This window comes from Alosa alosa, chromosome 14 (assembly GCF_017589495.1).
Source record: "Alosa alosa isolate M-15738 ecotype Scorff River chromosome 14, AALO_Geno_1.1, whole genome shotgun sequence".
Classification (NCBI taxonomy): Eukaryota; Metazoa; Chordata; class Actinopteri; order Clupeiformes; family Clupeidae; genus Alosa; species Alosa alosa.
In genome coordinates this window covers 28771655-28792836 of record NC_063202.1, presented here as the reverse complement: position 1 = coordinate 28792836, position 21182 = coordinate 28771655, and the positions used below count along the sequence as shown (strand labels likewise).

Below are 21182 nucleotides of genomic sequence, written 5' to 3'. Positions count from 1 at the left end.
ATAGATGGCTTTTTTGATCCAACCATGTTGAACACACATGGTTAGATATTTACAGGCTAAAAACACAGTTGTGCAGTAGTCTGGCATTTCTTATCTCCGGACAATTTCGGATCCCTTAGGGCCATAGAAATGTCACGTTGGCAAACACGTCAAAAAGCCTTGCACAGAAAAAATTGCTTAGAAAATTGCCCTCACATTTGAGTTTGATCTTGGCCAATTTAGCTTTGTTTGTTTTGAACAAACGGTGAACAGCATGTGTTTGCAATGCATCCATAACATCACCATTTTCATGACTGAATTTTCTTTGCCATTACAAGAGCCCTTATTTACAGTCTTTTTTTATTTAACTCGAAAACATATTCACACATGACATGGGCTCTGATGAAACCCTCAATTCAAAGTGCATGCAATGTTCTACATATTCTATATTCAAACTGGATCAATAAGATTCAAACCCATTCCCAGTGTATATGCTTATATACGTCACATAGCAGACAGTTCAACATTGTACAGAAGATGCAGATCTAGCTGCTACCTAGAAAGCTAATGGGCTGTTGCATAAGTGTGATGTTTAATTTGCATATCACTTTAATATTTCTAATTCATTCAGAATGCTTTACTGGATTGTAAGTGAAATTATTCATTACTTCACAAACATATTTCACATGCAAATCTTTTCACTTGCACTTTCCCAACTGGTTTCACAGATGTAAAAAAAATCACCTGCAACTTTTTCTACATGTTTAATTCTTAAAAAGTAAACAAATAATAACAGCTACATGAGACATGTTCAGATAAAAAAAATAGAACCATAAGTGTTTTCAGCTTTGTGTTTAAGGGTTTGATTAAGCCACACATCTTCAACCTGTCGTGTCTCATAATCTGAGAAGTCATCCATTTGACAATGACCACACATTAATTATAAATGCACCTACTGCATTTATAGCATCATCATTCTTTGCTTCATCTGATGTCAGTTACCTGAAGAGATTCTACAACCCTCAGTCATGCCAACATACTATTCATATTGATTGTAAATGAATAACAGAGCTGAATTCATTCAAGGTCTTCTCAAATAATTGCACACGAGTGGATATTGACCATGGCTGCAAGTTCATGGTGCAAGTGAAAGTCATGTGCAAGAGGCAAACCACTGGCCTCAGCCTCAGACAGCCGCCTACAAATTGCAGACTGTCTGATGCATATTACTCACTTGGTTGGCAACACTGGTTAGTTGGTTGTCTGCAATGCAAATCACAGGACATGCTTCCAGAGAGCAAGAATGAATATATATTTTTGACGGTCTGGTTTGCCTCTATGCTGCAGGGACCAACCTTGTCTTTAGCAATGTGGATGGTATTTAACCAATTAAATCAAACGTTTTGAATATATACTCGAGTGCTTTGAGGTTTATTCCATTTCAAAGTCTGTCTAGAGACCCGTTCTGTTCACATTAGTTGGTTCTCAGATACACAAACACACACACAGAAGGACAAGATAATAAAGAGCATTTCTTTACCCAGAAAAAGCTATATTTTCTATGATCTAGAGCAGTAAAATCAGTTCCTTGTCCCTTGTGCAAAAAAAACTGCTCCAGCTTTACAAAAGCAGACTGACCTGTAGTGTCCAGCAGGCCTATTTTGAAATTGGAGCATGACGAGACAGGTCAGGACTCTGCCTCCACCTGCTGGTAACCACTTAACAGGCGAGCCAGAGTGGAGAAGGGAAAGGCTCCCATAGGATTTGGACTAAGGTTACGTCTAGCAGCTACTGCATATACTCCTATAACAATCCTCATTGCTCAACTCCATTCTTAACTGAAAGTATTATCACCAGTAGCCTTGTAAGCATTTTGTGCTCGGTACTGTGAGTGAATGGCCTTGGGAATTTGGAGGCAGAATCCATTGATGAATACTGTAGATAATGGCATCAGACAGACAGTGTTTCGAGACTTTTATTATAGAAAACTCAATCCAAACATATTTACTTAACACACATTTCCGATTAACTGCGTCTTTTGATTCACTTGTCTTTTTCCCGCTGCTCCTTCTCCTTCTTGTCTTTCTCAGCCTTGGCCTCCTCGGCCTCGTGCTTCTTGATGAGCTCCTCCACCTCTTTCTGTTTCAGCACTTTTATTTTGGTCTTTCCGTTCTCTCGTGTGAGGGTGGCAATCTCCACTGGAAACAAAGAGACGTGCATGCAGAGTTAGACGGTTGCCCTGCGAATACCACTCCCTCTTCACCAAACTCCTGCAAAACTCAGCAAAAATGTCCCATTCCTGGCTAACACTCATTCACATGTATATGCTTAGAAATGATCTGGCTTTTGATCATCTGTAAACTGATTAAAGCCATCTTTTAGCATTTTCTCGTTCGGTGATCAAAGTCAACGGTGGCACCAGTTGGGAGAGGGACCGTACTCTGACTGGTATAGTCTGTACTTACCCCTTCAAAACAAGCCACTGCCACTTGGGTCTTTTCTACAATCTAGCCAGAAAGAGTATAAAAAGCACTTTCCCAAAGCTATTAAGGTGGATTTTCACAGCTTTTGCATCTTTGTGCTGCTGACCCTGAGGCACATATGTCTGTCTATTTCACACTAACCAAGCTTCTCATTTCACTCTCACCATACAGTAGCTTTACACAAAGCAGATATATATAAAACGGTGTTAGACACGAAGATATGGGCTGCTTCTGAGAACCCAAGGGTAAATATAAGGCTGTACTTTTGTGATGTGGAAGAAGCAATAACAAAATGTATGTGTTGCAATTTAGCCATACCTTTTTCTGCAGACAGTTTGCTCACATCCATTGTCTTGTTGAGGACCTTAACTGCTAGTGCAAGTGCAGAGGACAGAGTCATCTCACCCTCTTTAAAATCCTGCTTCAGCATAGATACTGCAGCCTAAAACACAAGAGTAGGCTCAGAATCTAAACAACACATCTAATCATATATTTATGCTCAATAATTTAAACTTAACGACAGATCTGTGTGAAACATCAAGAGCCTTTATTTACAGTCTTTTTTTATTTACCTGTAAAAACATATTCACACGACATGGTGACATGGTCTCCGATGAAACCCTCAATTCAAAGTGCATGCAATGTTCTACATATTCTATACTCAAACTGGATCGATGAGATTCAAACCCATTCCCAGTGTATATGCTTACATACGTCACACAGGAGACAGTTCAACATTGTACAGAAGATGCAGATCTAGCTGCTAAATATTGAGTATACTATTAACTCATTGAATGCCAAGCTGTTTTCGGAAGCTTTGTCCTAGAGTGCCAGCATGCAGCAAAGACCATTGTTGATGATTTTTGTACAGCCACAGCATATTCTGTGTTATAGCTATGAACACATACAATGGGTCGTTTAAAAGGTGAGACTTTAAGCTCTCAGTGGGTGCAAACCGTGTATTTCTACACGCCTATGTTCCTGAGAAATCCCAAGCTAAACAGTGGCTAGTTTTCATCAAAATCGCTGTTTTTCTGCTAGAAATGGAGATATGTCTTTCATTAAATATGAAGTGTTGCCTGTAAACTTTACGGGAAGTGATCAGCGAGACCTGGCGAGACTGCCACCTAGTGATAGACCCACGAAAATGGCCTGGTTTTGAGATGACGTGCATGAGTCACTGATTCGACCCAAAGCGGCAACCGAGTTATGATAAAATGTCCAGATAAAATGTCCAGATTGTGCGTTTTCATGAGTTTTCGATCGTCATATATTTCATTTCCATTCATCACAGAGTTCCCAAAATCACATATAAGGTGTATTAGAGTGTCTAGTTTCGTAATTTAAAAAAAAAGAAGCTAAAAACTTAATATTACGTTTTTGGCACTCAACTCATAGGAAGGAAAAACGTAATATTACGTTTTTGGCACTCAATGAGTTAAACAAATGAAACAATCCAAACATTTTTGTATACCGTTATGGGGAGTAATGGACTTTAATGTTGTATCAACAGAACACTTACCGCACTGTTGTTGCCAATGCATGTTGCTTTCCAGCCTCCATAGTTTCCACTTGGGTCACTCTGGTACAGCTGGAAGCCGTAGTGCTTATCCCAGCCCATGTACAACAAGGACACTCCAAAGGGCCGTTTCCCTTAGAATTACACATACTATTAGCTTTGATTTCAACATGCTCTCTCACAAATATACACATTATAGCCCTGGAATTTAAACACACAGTACATTCCACAAATCCAAATTGTATTCCTACAGCCTTTAACACAGGGTGAAGACATTCAAACATATGAACCATACAGTAGTTTCCGTAGTTAGCAGCAGGTAACCGCTAACTACCTGTAACTACTCAAATCAAACAGTATTAAAAGTCAGTAACATGAGTATTTGATCATGTTTATTTTGACATTTGTAACCTTCAAGTGACCATCTCAAGTTCCACATGAATGTCAAGTCAAGATAAAGAAGGATCTGTGGAATCAATTTTCATAGCCAACTAATTAAAAGGTGCTCTAAGTGATGTTACATGATTTCTAAGCTAAGACATTTTTTGTCACATACAGCAAACATCACCTCACCATCTGCCTGTCCCCTAAATACACTGTAAAAAAAAACACGGCCTCTGCCTCAGCCCAGGCTTTAAAACAGCAACAAAAACAGCTTGGTGCACCCTGGACCATGAAACATAACACACTTTTCCAGCCATTCCAGTTAGCTCTCGGTTTTGTCTGAACTTCAACAGAAGTGACGTTACCCGACATCGCCTAGAGCACCTTTAATATAATGTATTTTAACCAAATCTTCTATTTATCTCATACTAAAGTCATATGTAATTGATGTCATATAGATTTGCGCACATACTAACTGTTGGTAGTATTTTTGAGGGAAGACATATTAATGTTACTGATGGAAAAAGTGTTTTCATTACAACTACAAAAGTGGAAAATGGACCCATCTGAATGTAAAGGCAGGACATGCCATCCTCCTACACTTCATCTCACATGTTAACATCCAAGACAGAAACTAAAGCATCACTATACTTACCACCAAACTGTGTGTAGGCCTGTTTGATGTCACACAATGCTGTCACCAGTTGCTCACATGGGATAGGCTCTTGATATTGCAATAAATACCTGGTCAGAAGAAGAAAAGTTAACCTAGTTGGCATTGGAGTGATGGAGTGATGTCTAGCAATGTCACCTGAACTGATACTTTGATGGCAAAATTCTGAAAATGTGGAATTACTACTACACATTTTTCCATAGGCAGCTTGGTACCATAGGTACCAGGGAAGCAATTCTTAAAGAATTGATGGGGGCAATATGCCTACAAGTATTCTAGTCTGCAAGGAAAACTTCCTTTGAGATTAGTGGTGTTAGAGCACCTATAGACACAACACCACTATGACTCAAAGTGTAGGTTATTTTGTGTTCAAGGCAGATCAGTGATTAAAAACTAGTCAGTTTTCAAGACAATGCTAAATGTGTCAGAAGATGTCTTCAGCAACTGAGTTGACATGGGACAAGTAAATATCTGTAACATAGAATATGCAAATGAGCTGAATGGGAACCCTCATTTTTGCTTTGTCAGTCTACTGGCACACATTTAGAAAGTGTAACGAGATCATTTCAAACAATTTACATTGCGCAGAATTTTATTGGATATCAAAAATGATGGAACTTCATTGACATTAGTATTGACCTGCCAAATTTAGCAATGTCATGTTAGGGACTAAGTGAACCGTCCCATCAATGGCAATGGGAGCAAATATTCACTTACCTCTGTGCAATAAGTCTCAGCTCATTGGTCAACACATTAGCATCTGAGGTGATTCCAGCAACACTGCAGGCCATGTCCCTAGAAGAAACATGTAACCGTTGACAATACACACTACACTACAAAAGCGGTACACAGTAGTATCTTCATAAATGTAAGTGGGATGTAGTAATTATACATATATACAATATACATATACAAATATACATATATACAATGTACTACACAAAACATTCAGATGTATAAACAGTGGAATCCAATGAGAAGATAAGCAGCGTGTAAGAAACATATACAATATAAAGCCAAGTACCAGTGGTGGAAGACTTACTCATTCAACTTGTAGATTTTCTCTGAGAAGAACACCTCATCCAGAAGTTTGTGGATGTTCCTCCTCTCTGCTGCCAGCAGCACACCATCATTAGCAAGAATTCCCAAGCAGGTACCAGCATGGCCGATAGCTTCCATAGCATATTCCACTTGGTACAAGCGGCCTGCAATTTACAAACCCATTAGTCTACCGCAAATTATTCTCAAGCGGTTTATGTAAAAATTCAGCTGCACACTGGGTCCATATCACTGTGAGGATAGTGCTTATAAGTAGAAGCCTACTGTAACGTTTACATGGAACTTGCCTTCAGGTGAGAATATGGTCGTTCTTGAATCATATCTGCGGGACTGAAAATATATATTACGTTACATTATGGCTTTAGAGATGCAAAATGAACTAACATGGCTTCACTACTACTAGAACAAAACACATGTAGGCGTGTTTTTGGATACATTTTGGATTTCTACGAATCAAGTACACTGACGTTTACTTACATAAACTGGGCTACTAACGATAGCTAGTTGATACTGAAAATGAATACTTTAGATGGAACACCTAACCATTTCTAAAAATCATACACGTACAGAACTCGATCTGTCAAAGTTAGCTTACTAACTCATAAGGTTTGATGTTAGTCAACGATCCTTTATTACTTCACTTCAACCCTCCATGGTTTAATCAACCCATTTCCAAAATGTTGCTGTTTGTACAATACTGTTCTACAACACCGTTTCGCTTTCACTATAATGTCCATGATTAAGCATTCACTTGCAAGCTAGCTTTTGATACCTAACTCACTCGGCTAACATTTCCTAGCTAACATAACTGACAGTAACATGAATGTTAATTGAGTAAACATTGATGTTAGATATTCATGATAACCTAAACGCTATGGTAAAAAATATTTTTTAGTAACTTACCATGGTTGCCTATAATTATGTCGGCCTGCAATGTAAAAAAAACAATCAACTCAAAAAAAATAAGGATCATGTGAAATAGAAAATGTTTAGCTGTGGTCTTTTAAAGCTACCTTTTAACATTTAACGTTATCATTTTTCACGTTTAATAGTTAACGTTACGTTAGCCTATGGCTACGATAAATCTACGGTAGCACCACCAGTCATGCTAGCAGAGACATTTGCTTTATACTGAAAGGCTGGGCTAGCTAAGCCTAGCCGGCAAAATAGCAATGTTACACCAAATTATTTGGCTACTTGCAAGATAGGAACACAGCTCAAAGTGCTCACACCTGTTAGTCAACCTTACAGAAATTATGCAGCCTGGTATGAATAACTGCTATGTTATCTCTTACCTCGTTACTACACGTTAGTTAGCTGGCTACTTCCTTGAGGCCAAAAGCAAATGTTAGCCGCTCTTGACTCAACAAAATATTTCTTTTTCTTTCCTCGTGTAGAGATAGCCTATTGTAGTTCTGTGTCTTTACCGCCACCTATTGGATTGGGGTGGTGCTAGACTCCACAGACATACCAGGGGGAACGGCACTAGGGACATTGAAAAAGGAAAGTTTCACAGACCTATGCATTCAGTGCATGTATATTTTCTGTTGAAGACATGCTTTTTACATTATGTAGATGATTAGATGTGGGGAAATAACACAAAAATAGCAGAGTATGTTTCTTTTAACTCATGTTTTTTTCCCTGCTTTAGTTGGCAAGTTCTCTCTTTCTCTGTGTCTCTCTCAACATTTTCAGCTAGTTGGAGTAGCAACAAGTATGTCTACATATACCAAGAAAATATATTTGAAGATCATAGCAGTAATATCTGAAAATGTGTCAGAAAGAAGCACATCCATCGCTAAACATGTTTTAAAAGCACAGACTATGGGCATAGTCATATCAGACAAAAACATCACCATATTCCATACCAAATAAAAACATTCACCTTTGCTTGTGAATTTGAACGCACCTCTCTTTTGGGCTTACAGTGTGAGCTGGAGTGCCAATATTCCCAGTGATGGTCTCTTAATTTTAGGAAAGATACATAGGCTTAAGGACTTGGTCTAATCAATTGGGCAGCCGTGGCCTACTGGTTAGCACTCTGGATTTGTAACCAGACGGTTGCCAGTTTGAGCCCCAACCAGTGGGCCATGGCTGAAGTGCCCTTGAGCAAGGCACCTAACCCCTCACTGCTCCCCTAGCGCTGCTGTTGTAGCAGGCAGCTCACTGCGCTGGGATTAGTGTGTGTTTCACTAATTCACGGATTGGGTTAAATGCAGGAGAAATGCAAAAGAGTATATATACTTATACTATTTAATCAACATATTATGTTGCCTTTTGTCAGACAGAAATCCACAATCTTTATTTCAATGTCTTTCCTCATTGTTTATAGCAGTGGTTCTTAACTTTATAGCAGTGGTTCTTAACTTTTTCTGTCATTCCCCATTGGAGGTGGGGAATTTTCAAGCACCACCTGCCCCCATCAACCTAGCAAAATGATAATGTTAAACATGTTTTTTTTTTTTTGCATTTTGGTTCCACTTCCCGTTTTGGTCTGCTGGATCAGATGTCATTTTAATCTGTTTATGACTCGTATGTTTGTGTGTGGCTATTTTGTTTTGAAGATTCCTTTTGAAGAGACACCTGTCATGTCTCTATTTCCCACTAGTGGGGCCTGTTCCACACTTTGAGAACCACTGTTTTTCGGCACCCCAGATAGGTTCTGGTTAGGCTACAAGTATACCTATAGCTAAACCAATTCCTTATTGCAGAGCACATCCCAGACAGCAGTTTATGGAAGAGATGTGGCCTGATCTGGTGTGGATGAAGCAATCCCGTATCAGATCAGGCCTCAGCTTGTTCACTATCTGGGATTCCTAGTTCTCAAACCACTTTTTGAGTGGGACCCCATTCCTAGAGTCCCTCACACAGAGGTCAAGTTAATTGAGCCCCACATGTGCCTCACACACTGAACCCCCAGGTTAGGTTGAAACCTGTCTGTGGGGCCCCAGTACCCCTTGGGCTTGGCTAGGAGGCAAGATGTGTTGACTGATTTCTTTATTTGCTACACTGTGAATAAACCTTTTAAGGAAGGCTAGGGACTCATTGCTTACACTGGAAATGGAATTTGACCAATTGCATTTTAACTGTGTGTACACATACTGTCAAATCGAAACCAACCTGTCAGTGTGAAATACTGTCAAAGTAAGTTGTGCATCATGTTACTGTATCAGCTTGTACCCCGATCCTTGTCTTTCTATTCATTGACCTTTCACCTTTAGTGGTGTGTCGGGTCAGAGCCCAATCATTGGATGTCGGAGCGGCATGACATTCGGGATGCATGAATGGTAACTGTAATGGTTAATTTGTCACGTACACAATGCTATAACGTAGTCAATTTAGAGATGGGTTCCGAATGAAGAATTTGTCTAGCGTGGTAAGTCTTTTACAGTGACTGATTTTTTAAGGTCGTTCTCCATTGTATGGCTAGCTCACGTTCATTAGCCAACCAGCTAGCAAACTGGTTTTGTGAGCTAATAGTGCTTTTGTGAGAGTTCCCTGTACGACATTTTGTTGTTATACCTTTAAATTAATGCAGGAAGCTTGTAATTTGCAATTTAGCATTAAAACCAGTGAAGAAATGTGGCGTGTAATGCAAGAGCTAAAGTCAGACATGGCGCTGGGGAACACTGTGTCCTGAAACCTGTGAGCTAACTTTGCTAAGTAGCTTGCTTGCTAATAACGTTAGCTAGCTAGCCAGTATTAGGTAACTTACACGGAACTAAACGGTGAGCATACAGCAGTATGCTAACTGGTAGAACAGTACAAAATGCATTGTTTACACTTTACAAATATGAGATCTGGCTAGTAAGTGGGTTAATTTCCTGTTATGGAAAGACACCCAGTTACCTGGGTGGCATGGATTTGGTTTAGTTATCGATACCTTCACCAGAGAGGGTTAAAGCGGAGTAATCAAGGATCTTTGCCTTCACCTCTTTGCTTTAGGCTAGCTGCTAGCATTTGGTGGAAGTTGTGAGGTTAGCTATCCATGCTGTGGTTACATCACAACGTAATTTAGTAGAAGGAAATCATACCCAGCAAATCCCCGTGAATTTTACACGTACGAGTTTTAACGTTTATTAATTAATTATTTGACCCTCTAACGTTATGCTCATGTTTGCCACCGCTGCCCTGAAGGCAGACCACTTGAACCAATAAGGCTAGTCATGTCGAGACTTGCAGTTTGGAGAAAAAGGTCAAATCTTCTAAATTCTGCACACAAAAAACCCCCAACTGTGACATTGTTTGATATGTGTCTGTTTTGTAGACAAGTTGCCGAAATCTGATGTGGGGTGCTTTAAGGAGCGAGGATGCAACAGAAGCGGAATATTCAGATCATAGAATGGGAGGACCTGGACAAGAGGAAGTTCTATTCCTTTGGGGTCTTCATGACCATGACCATTCGGGCCACGGTATACCCCGCCACCCTCATCCGCACCAGGCTGCAAGTGCAAAAGGGGAAGTCCCTCTACAATGGAACACTTGATGCCTTTGTCAAGATCTTGCGAGCCGAGGGCGTGAGGGGCTTGTACCGCGGATTCATGGTCAACACCTTCACCCTCATCTCAGGCCAGGCGTATATCACCACCTATGAGCTTGTGCGCAAGTATGTCTCCACCTACTCTAGTAACAATACTGTCAAGTCATTGGTGGCGGGAGGCTCAGCATCTCTGGTGGCCCAGAGCATCACTGTCCCTATAGATGTAATCTCTCAGCAGCTTATGATGCAGGGCCAAGGGGAACATCTGACACGCTTCCGCATCAAGCCAAAGATGGTGGGGGCAAAGCACAAAGTCACTTTTGGCCAGACTAGAGACATTATCGCCCAGATCTTCGCAATTGATGGGCTTCGGGGATTCTACAGGGGCTACATGGCGTCGCTCCTCACCTACATCCCAAACAGTGCTGTCTGGTGGCCTTTCTATCACTTTTATGCAGGTACGGATTCCGAATTTCCCTGTTGCAGTGAGGTGCTTCTTGAAAATCAAGCAGTACACTGACCTATTCAGAGACTGATGGTTCTCTTTTAGGCACACCTTATAAGCAAAGTTAGACATTGGTTGAGTAGTTTAAAGCTGTATAACTATTTATGACGGCTGATAACTTCAGACAGACATTTACCTTAAAATTAATCTATACTCCGTTGCAGTGACACTGTATGTTGTGAATGAGTCGGGGTGTGAATGCTTCTTTGTAATTACATTTTGTACATGGCTAGTGATTCCTCACTTTTCTAAACCATTTTGTGTCTCCCACAGAACAGCTATCGAAAATGGCACCTAGTAATTGCCCCCATCTGGTTCTGCAAGCCATGGCCGGACCTCTAGCTGCAGCTACTGCCTCCACAGTTACAAATCCAATGGATGTTGTCAGAGCCAGAGTCCAGGTAATTTACAGGGCTGAGATTTAAATTTGAACCCGCCATGTTTATGTAATTCTAACAACACTGCACATTGTGTTATATAAACCTCATTCTGTAACCACAACAACTGCCATTGTTTATAAAAGTGTTGACAAAGTTGACATTGACACTTTCTGTATTAAGTAACATGATATGTTCTTGACCCAGTATTGAATCCGATTGAATCTGGTTCTCCTCTGCACAGGTTGAAGGCAGGTCCTCCATCATTGTGACATTTAAGCAGCTGATAAGAGAAGAAGGATTCTGGGGAATGACCAAGGGACTGTCGGCCCGCATCATATCCTCCACACCCACAGCGATAGTCATGGTGGTCGGCTATGAGACGCTGAAAAAACTGAGTCTCCGACCAGAGCTGGTAGACTCCAGACACTGGTAGAGGACATCTTGTGTACTTGCCCAGTCGAGCCTGTACCGACCCAGTAATGACTCCTCTAAACACCTCATCCTTTGTCAGTCAGCCTTTTAAAACTTTGTTGCCTTGTGATATTTCATTGTGTGGTGGAGACCATTTTTATTTTGTTTGTGATGAAAGAAGAGATTGAGAAGCCTCAGTGTTGCAAGCATACTTTGAGCTCTGTCTGCATCAGTCTCGCCTGACAGTCTGGGTGATGTGTAGAATGTGTACGCTTAGCTCTCACTCAATATTTTCAACCCCTTACCAGATGTGAACATTTTTAAACAAGACATGGATTTAGTACACATTCATTATTCTAAATTGTAAACCAACTTTGTTTTTTAAACTGGGTAAGAACACAATTAGGATTTGTAATTTTATGAACTGTACAGTTGTGTACCCCATTCCAGATGTGTGTATATTGTGCTAAACTGGGTGTTGAACATGTCATTGCCACCGGTCCTGAGTGTGATGTATTTTTTGTTGTTGTTGCACATGAAAAGATGTATATGAAAATGACCAAATTTGAACATCAAATTTGCTGGAGTAGGCATCTCTCTGATTTACTTAGCTGATCGTTCAAGTGTAATGTCACAAAGAAAGGACATGAAAATGGGCCCTTGAGTGAGGAATCATGTTCTTTCGTGAGCAGTAGTACATAAAACAATGTTATGTGTGTGAGCAAATCCGTGTCAATCACTTGTGTATGTGTGTATTCCCCTAGATCAATGTGCATACAAAGGACTATTGAAACCAAGACGTGTCACATGCTCTAGTTGAATTTATATGTGACATACCGATCATTGGAACAGTTTGCTGTAAATTAAGTAGTCACAGACAAATTGTGTGTTTGAATCCCGTGTCTTTACCCAACACCAGGTAATGCATACATCTCAGATCAGACTTTTCCATTGTGCCACAAACTCTAACCCCATGTTACAGTTTAGTGATGGTAGTAAGAAGTGGCCTCTCCTCTCTACAATTCTTTTCAGCTCTTGGACCATTTGCATAGCACCAGGTGTTTAGATTGGACTGCACAGTAAGCATTGTGTGTTGGAAAGGTCAGGAAGGCAATGAATGATGTTGGAATGATGGACGCTGAGTGGAATGTGGTGCTTCCTCCCCCTGCTGTAATGCTGTTTTGGCCCTGTAGAGGGCACAGTAAGAGGAAGCTAACCCCTTTAGCCAGGGCTGTGCACTGAACTAATAAACCTTAACACTGATCTTTGTTGTGAATCATGGTTGTACTCATTGTGAAAATTCATGATGCAATACAGATGAAAAGTAATGATGCTCACAGAGACTAGCCGTGGCCATGTGCTGCAGTGCAGTGATGTCAGAAGCAGACCTTATCACATAGCTCTTGGGATGCAATAGTGAGTGTTTGAAAGAGTGTGATTGTATAGATATATTAAAATAATGATGTGTGATATAGGCATATTCTTTACTTGACCTTATAGACAGTAGAACAAATGTCTGGTTAACCTTTGACCCATAACCTCCTTATTTAGGTGGGAATTCAATGAAATATGAGCGCCTCAGAAGGGAGACACTAATGTAGGACCACTGTCCTTGTGGGAAGACAAGAAGGCCTTAAACGTAACAGTGGAACTAAGTGTCACAGGTTTCACCAGAGTTTCATCATCTGACTTACCTTTCATGTTTTACAAGGGGGATGGTCTGGAATAAAGAGCTCCACTTGCCTACTGCTGAGGAGGACCCTGTCTGTGAAGAAGAAGACAATGTGAGTCTTGTTTTGGCGGATTTCAAAAGCTTGAAAAGCTCCTGATTGATATCCCATTTTTAAGATACTTTAGATTACTGGTCAGCAGAATCTGCTCAGGTGACAGATTTCTTTGCAGCAACCTTGTAGCACATGACAGGCCTTTCACTTGGATAAAAAGGCAATTCATATTAGGTGTTAGCACTGGCCGCTCTTTGACGGGTGGTGGGGGGTAGGGACGCGTGAGCAGTGTGCCACATTCACTGACATCTCTGCTCAGAGGTTAAACGTAGACAAATGATCATCAGTGCGTGATGGGGAGATGGAGGAGCTTTTAAGAAAGTGCTCCCAAACCATACGGGAGGTTGGGGGCCAGTGAGGAGGTTAGGGTGAGACTACTCCCTCAGGGAGTGCAATGACCAATGGACAATCAAACGGCTGATGGGAAAACAATGACATTAGGTGCACCAAATGGCAACTGCCCACCGTAAAGCCTCCAAATACTTCATTTCCAAATGAAGCTGTGGCAGAAGGGTCTGTCTCTTCTGTTGGTTTGCCCGGAAAGACAGATGGCCACCATTAAAACAATGCTACTTGATTGGCTGTAACGTAATTAAATGTCGCCTATCAGGCTCAGTGGAATTAGCAAGCACTCCCTTAGAGTTGGGAACTGACCCAACTAATCACCGTTACAAAGAGGTTACACAAAGGGGTCAGATGATTACACTATTTCTATCTTTGGGTCACATGTGTTGGTAAGATAGATTTTATTCAGCTAATTTATTTTGGGGGTAGGGCCAGTTTGCTCTGAGTATTTTAACACTGCCACAAGAATTCATGAATTAAAAAAAAAAACACCTGGATTTACTGAGCTCAGAGAAAGCATTTGTCACTTTGGACAACTGCATCATTTCCTCTTTGAAACAAAGTAGAGTTACTCAACGTCTTCGGTATTGCTGGTATGCATAACTAAAGTGAACCAAGCCAGAGCCTTTTTCACAATGTAACGATCCTTAGATTTTCTCTATCATAACATTTAAACTTTACACACAGACTGGCAAAAAACTTTGTAGGTGACATCATCATTTTGGTCAGTCTGTCAAAATTTGGTTAGACTATCAAGTTCAGTCTGGTTGCCCTATATACATACAAGCGAGAACTGAAGCTATTCATCTTTAGGATGGCTTTCTCACACAACACTTTCTCGGCCCCTCTTAAAAAAACGACATCTGAAGACCAAACCCAAATTCATTGACTGATGGCACAAACAGCGGCCACAGAAAAAGCACTGGGGGGGTATAGACGGCTCCATGCCTTTTACCGGACACTTCCTGGGAGGAATGACAAAGTGCTCCCTGCCCCTTCTGTACATTAATTATCAGCTGCTGTCTGGGAGGCACTTTGTCAAAGAGATTGATGAAGAGCCATCAGAAAAGGAACAAATCAGGCTTGAGGGGAGGGAGAGAGGGAGAGAGAGAGAAGATCTGTGCCCCCCGCTCTCCTGGGGCCCCAGTGTAGAGTGGAGGAGGTGGGATGGCGGGGGGAATGAATCAGCCTTCATGGGAAATGCGCTGAGAACCTGCTCCAAGCGGTTCGGTGGTGCCATTTTCAAAGGCGGTTATAGGCTCAATCTCTGCTCTCAATTTGAGATCATCAGTGCGTGAAAAGTTTATGGACTTCATTGTTGCCTCTCCATCACAAATGTGTGGCAATGGGGAAGTATTTTTAAAGGCTTCCAGGGCATGTTTAATTCTAGATGTAGATGCAATTATACCATCCAAAAATATGCACAGTTCAGTAGACAGACTTGAGCCTATTCTCAGATACCAGTCTATTTTATGTTTGTTTTTCATGAATATTTCACCACATATAGTCCTAAAATGGCTCAATGTTGCTATGCCATTTGAACAATTGAAGGAGCAGCATGCAAACTATATTACCCCAGTGCATAGCAATGAATAGCTTGTGGTGAGAATAGTATGGCGCTTTTAAAGTACCCATGGGCTTCCTCGTACTCAGTCAGTCCAGATGCACTTAAGAATATAACATACAAAGCTGACATCTATTATATCACCATTAAATCATGAGCAGACAATGACAGGGCTGGAAAGAGAGGTCTGCAGATAGAGTCTGCTCCTGTGAACCACTGCCACCTTTGAGTAATGAGAAGGCTTTCCAGGGGGAGGGAACTTTGACTCATGTTCAATACACATGCTATGACTAGTGGTCCAGAGAGAGAGGGAGAGACAGAGAGACAGGGAGACAGACACAGAGAGAGAGGGAGAGAGAGAGAGAGAAAGAGAGAGAGAGAGAAAGGATACAATAGGAGTACCGGCGAGAGAAGGAGGAAGCGCAAAGAGCCGCAAAACTGCGAAACCGATTTGCTCTTTTTATTTTAAACCAAGCCCATGAAAATGCCCAATTTCGCAGGCACCTGGAAGATGAGAAGCAGTGAGAATTTTGACGAGCTCCTGAAAGCCCTGGGTAAGCCATTTAGTGTTATTTCTTCCATTCTGCCATCCCAGTCGATGCACAGATTTGTTCATATCTCTGTAACATTTCATCAATCATAGGGGACCATGGTGCAGATCAGTCGCTTGCATTCGGTGACAGTGGCTGGATTGCTTTTGTTTGCGCCTTTGTTTTCTCAGGCTGGCTGTTGTTCCTAGATTAAGGCGTCTCACGTTTTACTAGAAAGGCTCTCATGTGCTCCCAGTTTAATTGCTCTGTATATTATACCGCTTATGAATGATCACTTTAATCTTAAACTGAACTACATGGACACTGACAGGAAAAAAGACATTACTTTGAATTATGGTAATGCATAGAGTGGTCTGATGGTGAATTGAAAATACTCGCTCGCACTTCAACCTCTGTCGTGTTATCTGAAATGACAATGAGTTGAGATATTGTTCTTGGCTGAGCAGACTGGGAGTTGTCTGAACCCAGCTATGTTTCTGACAGCACAATAAACACATATTGGGCTGTAATCTAATCACGGGGGCCATCCAAGTGCTCTCATTTGTGCTGGAAAGCACACAGAGACAGCCTGAGAAAGTGTCTTTTTTGATGTCCTGGGAAGCACACTGGAGCCAGAGGCATATTCCTCGCAAGGAAACAGTTTATAACCCAATTGTTTATCAGTGAGCCATGCCAGAGGTGGATACGGTAGCGTGGAGTCACTGAGTCCGCGAAGAAACCATGCAAAACCACCACCCCAGACATTCCTTTTATTCAGCACCTTGTCATTGCACACCCTTGTTTGCAACATCTGCTGATAACAATCTCATTTGGAGTGCCGTGATACCTCTGCATAGAGGAAACTGCATACCAATGCTATGTGAGATCCATGGTAAAAAAGTAAGTCACTCTTCACATTACTGTGGATGTATAAACACACTGTCATTTGCATGTGTTACAGATAATATCTGCAGAAATTCAAATCTGTAAAAGGCATTTCATGTACAGTAACTGGCCCCATTTTCTTAAATGTAAAGAATTGAAGAGACATTCCAGCATTTTTAATATTATCACATAAAAGAGTTTTGGGCACTCTACTATGCATATGTGTATGACATGAAAATAGATTGACTGATTAGGGTAAGCGTATCCCATCAACCCAAGTTTAATGTAATTCTCTTTTGCAGGAGATCTCACTTGTGATATGGTTTGTATATATGTACAGGGTCTCTAATTATTATTGTGAAATGTCATTGACTTCATAGGAGTGAATGCCATGTTGAGGAAGGTGGCAAATGCAGCTGCATCCAAACCTCACGTGGAGATCCGGCAGAATGGTGATCAGTTCTACATTAAGACCTCCACCACTGTACGCACCACCGAGATCAACTTCCACGTCGGTCAAGAGTTCAATGAGGAGACAGTGGACGGTCGGAAATGCAAGGTAATCCAGCCTGCGCCAAGCTGTCTGAAAGAGCTGATCTCCTCGTAGAACCATTTAATGAATATATTTATATATTAATATGTTTGCATTCAAATGAAGGGCCGCTTGCGAGCATGATGTGCGCATTAATATGATCTCTCCAAACATGAAACCTTTTTCCTCATCCTCTTACTGGTTGTTCACATAAAACTATTCCACATAGGAAATGGCATATTGATTTTTTAAGTAAAGACCACATTATTGAACCTCACATGATCTTACTGTTAAGGTAATCAGCATTAGCCCATCATTATCTCACTCAAACAGCTTAGTGCATGATGGCCCCTGTATAATAATGGAGAACTACACTGGGATCACCTCTGGCCTTTGCAACTCGAACCCAAAAGCTAACAATCCCACCACCTCATTCCAAGCATGACACTGGCTTGGCTAGAAAAGAAATATCTTTCAAGCCTCATCCCTAAATCCACTCATTTTGGACAGATAAAGCAGACAGTTTAGCGAGTGCTTACATAGCCACATTTTTATTTGAACATAAAATATGTGGTGTCTGGTTAAGCACAACAAAACTCTGTTCATGCATGGGAATAAAGGACAATATGAGTACATGCCAAGGAGATATATGATTCCGAACAGAGTAATATCCTCCATTTAAACACTTCTCTCGCTCCATTCCAGTAACCTACAGTTGTTATTTTTGGGTGCTGCATTGTGGTGGAGATCAAGTCCAGAACATACATTTATTCTCAAACGCCTCAGCTTCTCACAATGGTTGTGCAATGGACACATGTACTGTATTTTTTGAGAGTTGATTTGAATCATCTGATTTTACAGAGTCTGCCAATATGGGAGACTGAAAACAAGATCTATTGCAAGCAGACTCTTTTGGATGCAGGAGGCCCAAAAACATTCTGGACAAGAGAGCTGAAGGGAGATGAGCTTATTCTGGTAAGTTGTTTCCAATTAGTTTGTTTTGCTCTGTTTTATTTCTTTTTTGAAGTTAACCGTAAACTTGATAATTAGACCTGCCATATGTGTTCTACTGACAGCAATTACCACATGTCAAACCCACGGCAGTAAATTTGACTTCTGAGGGGAAACGAGGGTGGCACAGTGCCTGGAGCATATATATATATACATATATATACAACTTAATTAAAATGTGTTAGTACAGCTCCTTCCTCGTCATGGCTTTCCCTTACATGGTGTGCTTTGAAACACACTGTACTAGCTGAAGCGATTGATGGTACTTTGCTGACAGCTGTAGTCTCACATGAGGTACTGGTTAAAAGAGAAAGCCATGCCCTTTCTCATGCACTTGCATGCATCAGAAACACCTCTTTCATTGTTTTCCCCTCGACCCCAAAATAATGCAAAGAATTTACAGGTGGCACGCACATGGCTTGTCTAATTTTACAGACCAGATGGACAATAGTAAAAAAGGTACCCGAAACAGTTAAGTCCATTTTATTAGTGTTGGAAATACCCTCTTCTCTGCTTCTTTGTGATCCCTTTGGGATATCAATACTGTCTTTCCCTGGCACTGAGGGCTTGATAAAGCCGAGCACAGCAGTTTACCAGACAATGCAGTCATTTTACATCAGGGAGAAATCCAATGGAAGATTTCAAGATCCATCAGTCAAAGCTGCAATCGAACCAGTGAGCGGTCCAATAAACAGCATAAGTCCTTCATGGGACATGTTTGGGAAAGCATAGCCATTGTTATTAGGTTCCCTGTTATTATGATAAATGAGCTTGGACATCACCCCTGCTGTGTCCAGGTCTTCTGCATGATTGCACTTAAATACTTTACAGTGAAGTCATTCAAACCTCATTCTGAGTTAAGTCATAACATGGCTGGAATGTATTTGTTTTTGTTCTACAAAAGTCTTGAGCTGTCTGTGCCAACTGTAATAGTCAGTTACATAAATTACCATTCGGAGCATGCAAAACACCCAACCATTACATCTTGTTAGACAACAGTAAATTAGATGCTTGTCATGCAGACGTTGAGTTGAGCAGAGCCGCTACAGTATGGCTGAACAAAGGGATCGGATCTGTTGGACCATAAAGTTACAATGATCACGGCTGATATCAAAGAGGCCCAGGAGCTGATGAGAAAATTGAGTTACCAAGAGGGGAGTGAATCATGAATAATGCATTTCTCCTCCTTTCCTCTCATCATCAAACCCCTTATAACTTTATACGGCTGAGCTGGAAAGTATCCTCTCCAGAATATACAAAGGTCATCTTCAAGGAGAGAATTTATGTGGTGGAACATTCTAGAATTTCTCAGTCTCATATAACCGCCCACTTTGAAGAGCAGATTGACGAAAAGGAAATAACTGAAAATGAACTGCAGATACAAATCGTTGTGTGGCCTCATATCGTTCAATTAGATCTCATGTCCTCAGCATCTTCTCTCCAAAGGTAGGCTTGCGTGCATGTGAGATCATATGGGTCCATTAGTAGGAGGCTGGCATTAATGTGCAGGGCTGGCTATGGGGGCCGCTGGCTGTGACCCATGCGAGACAGCGCTAATGTGGTTCATTGATCATGTCTCATAGCAAAATGCCAATGGTGAGGTGGGCCCTGACAGTCCTTCGGCTAATGTCTCCCAGGACACCAGGCCGGGCGGCAGATGGCCCATCTTAACCCCATTCTTTTAAAGGCCGTGCTCGTCTCTCTGTCCCTCATTTCCTGTTCTGGGGCGCAGATGCTCGGTGGTGCTGACAGCAGTTCCATTTCTCTCGCCCTAGTGCTTCTCAGACTCAAATAAATCTACAAACTCAACACGCTGCAGTCTGAACATCTACTACTTCTCTGTGTGGCTCTCCCCCATGCTGGTGGTTGGTATATGGGCTGGTGTAAAACTTAGCATGCTAATGGTGAAATAGTGAACCTGTGAAGATGTTCATGGTTGATTTTCTGTCTTCCCAGACCTTTGGAGCCGATGATGTGGTGTGTACACGGGTCTATGTCCGGGAGTGATTGACCTTTGACATATGGAGTAATTTGCAGTCTACAGTGCCAGTCAGAACAACCCCTAACCATGTGGCTAGTCTCTGCACACACAAGACAAAATTCTGCTTTCTAAACATGCTTATCATTTTATAAATTCAGTAGAGCCTCCCAGTTACAAACACTAACAATAAAAACAGTTACAATTTGAAACATTTATTCTGTGGGGAGTTGTCTGTTAATGTTGTCTGTTGCATGTTCTGTGAAATTGAAATCAACAAGGCATCCAAGTATCATGTTTCTAAACTCATCTACACATTACATTCCAGTTACACCTTATACATCCTATCTTTGGAATGATGGTAACAAACTCTTTCCTCCTGGCCCATGTGATGGAGACCTCCACTATCCCAAGGTTCCCATGTGTCTGCTGAAAGAATGACTCATTGACCAACAGCAGGCAGAAGGTTACAACGTACTGGAGATTAAAGCCAGCCGTGCAGGAAGTACACATTAGATGGTCTCTGGGTGTGTGTAAAACAGCTGTCCTCTGTTGACTTCCAAGGATAACAAGCTCAACATCATATCACTCATGGGGACACCAGACTGGATGAACCCCAGATCTGCACAGACTGGTGTGTGTGGCGGATATCGGGAACTTGACCTCGTTTTGTTTATCTG

At 41.3% G+C, this 21182-nt stretch overlaps 3 protein-coding genes across 4 annotated transcripts; 2 read left to right on the top strand and 1 right to left on the bottom strand.

The window, feature by feature from the left end:
• Positions 1-1940: 1940 nt before the first annotated feature.
• On the bottom strand, positions 1941-7511 carry psma4 (proteasome 20S subunit alpha 4). Its single transcript, XM_048263024.1, has 9 exons — positions 7393-7511; positions 7001-7025; positions 6385-6427; positions 6081-6243; positions 5756-5833; positions 5021-5109; positions 3985-4115; positions 2781-2904; positions 1941-2177 (listed from the first exon to the last, which is right to left on the bottom strand). Exons 2-9 carry the CDS (start codon positions 7001-7003, stop codon positions 2023-2025), a joined length of 786 nt encoding a protein of 261 aa, XP_048118981.1. The 5' UTR covers positions 7004-7025; positions 7393-7511; the 3' UTR covers positions 1941-2022.
• Positions 7512-9295: 1784 nt separating this feature from the next.
• On the top strand, positions 9296-13136 carry slc25a44b (solute carrier family 25 member 44b). Of its 2 annotated transcripts, none has more exons than XM_048263023.1 (4): positions 9296-9384; positions 10365-11035; positions 11356-11483; positions 11704-13136. In XM_048263023.1, the coding sequence occupies exons 2-4, from the start codon at positions 10408-10410 to the stop codon at positions 11893-11895; spliced, it is 948 nt and encodes a 315-aa protein (XP_048118980.1). In that variant the 5' UTR covers positions 9296-9384; positions 10365-10407; the 3' UTR covers positions 11896-13136. The 2 variants fall into 2 exon arrangements, with proteins under 2 accessions (XP_048118980.1, XP_048118979.1); XM_048263022.1 differs by having other exon boundaries at positions 9317-9473.
• A 2730-nt stretch (positions 13137-15866) lies between these two features.
• LOC125306719 (cellular retinoic acid-binding protein 1-like) lies at positions 15867-20720 on the top strand. The gene is made up of 4 exons (XM_048262178.1): positions 15867-16120; positions 17362-17540; positions 18375-18488; positions 20481-20720. The coding sequence occupies exons 1-4, from the start codon at positions 16045-16047 to the stop codon at positions 20529-20531; spliced, it is 420 nt and encodes a 139-aa protein (XP_048118135.1). The 5' UTR covers positions 15867-16044; the 3' UTR covers positions 20532-20720.
• Positions 20721-21182: the final 462 nt, after the last annotated feature.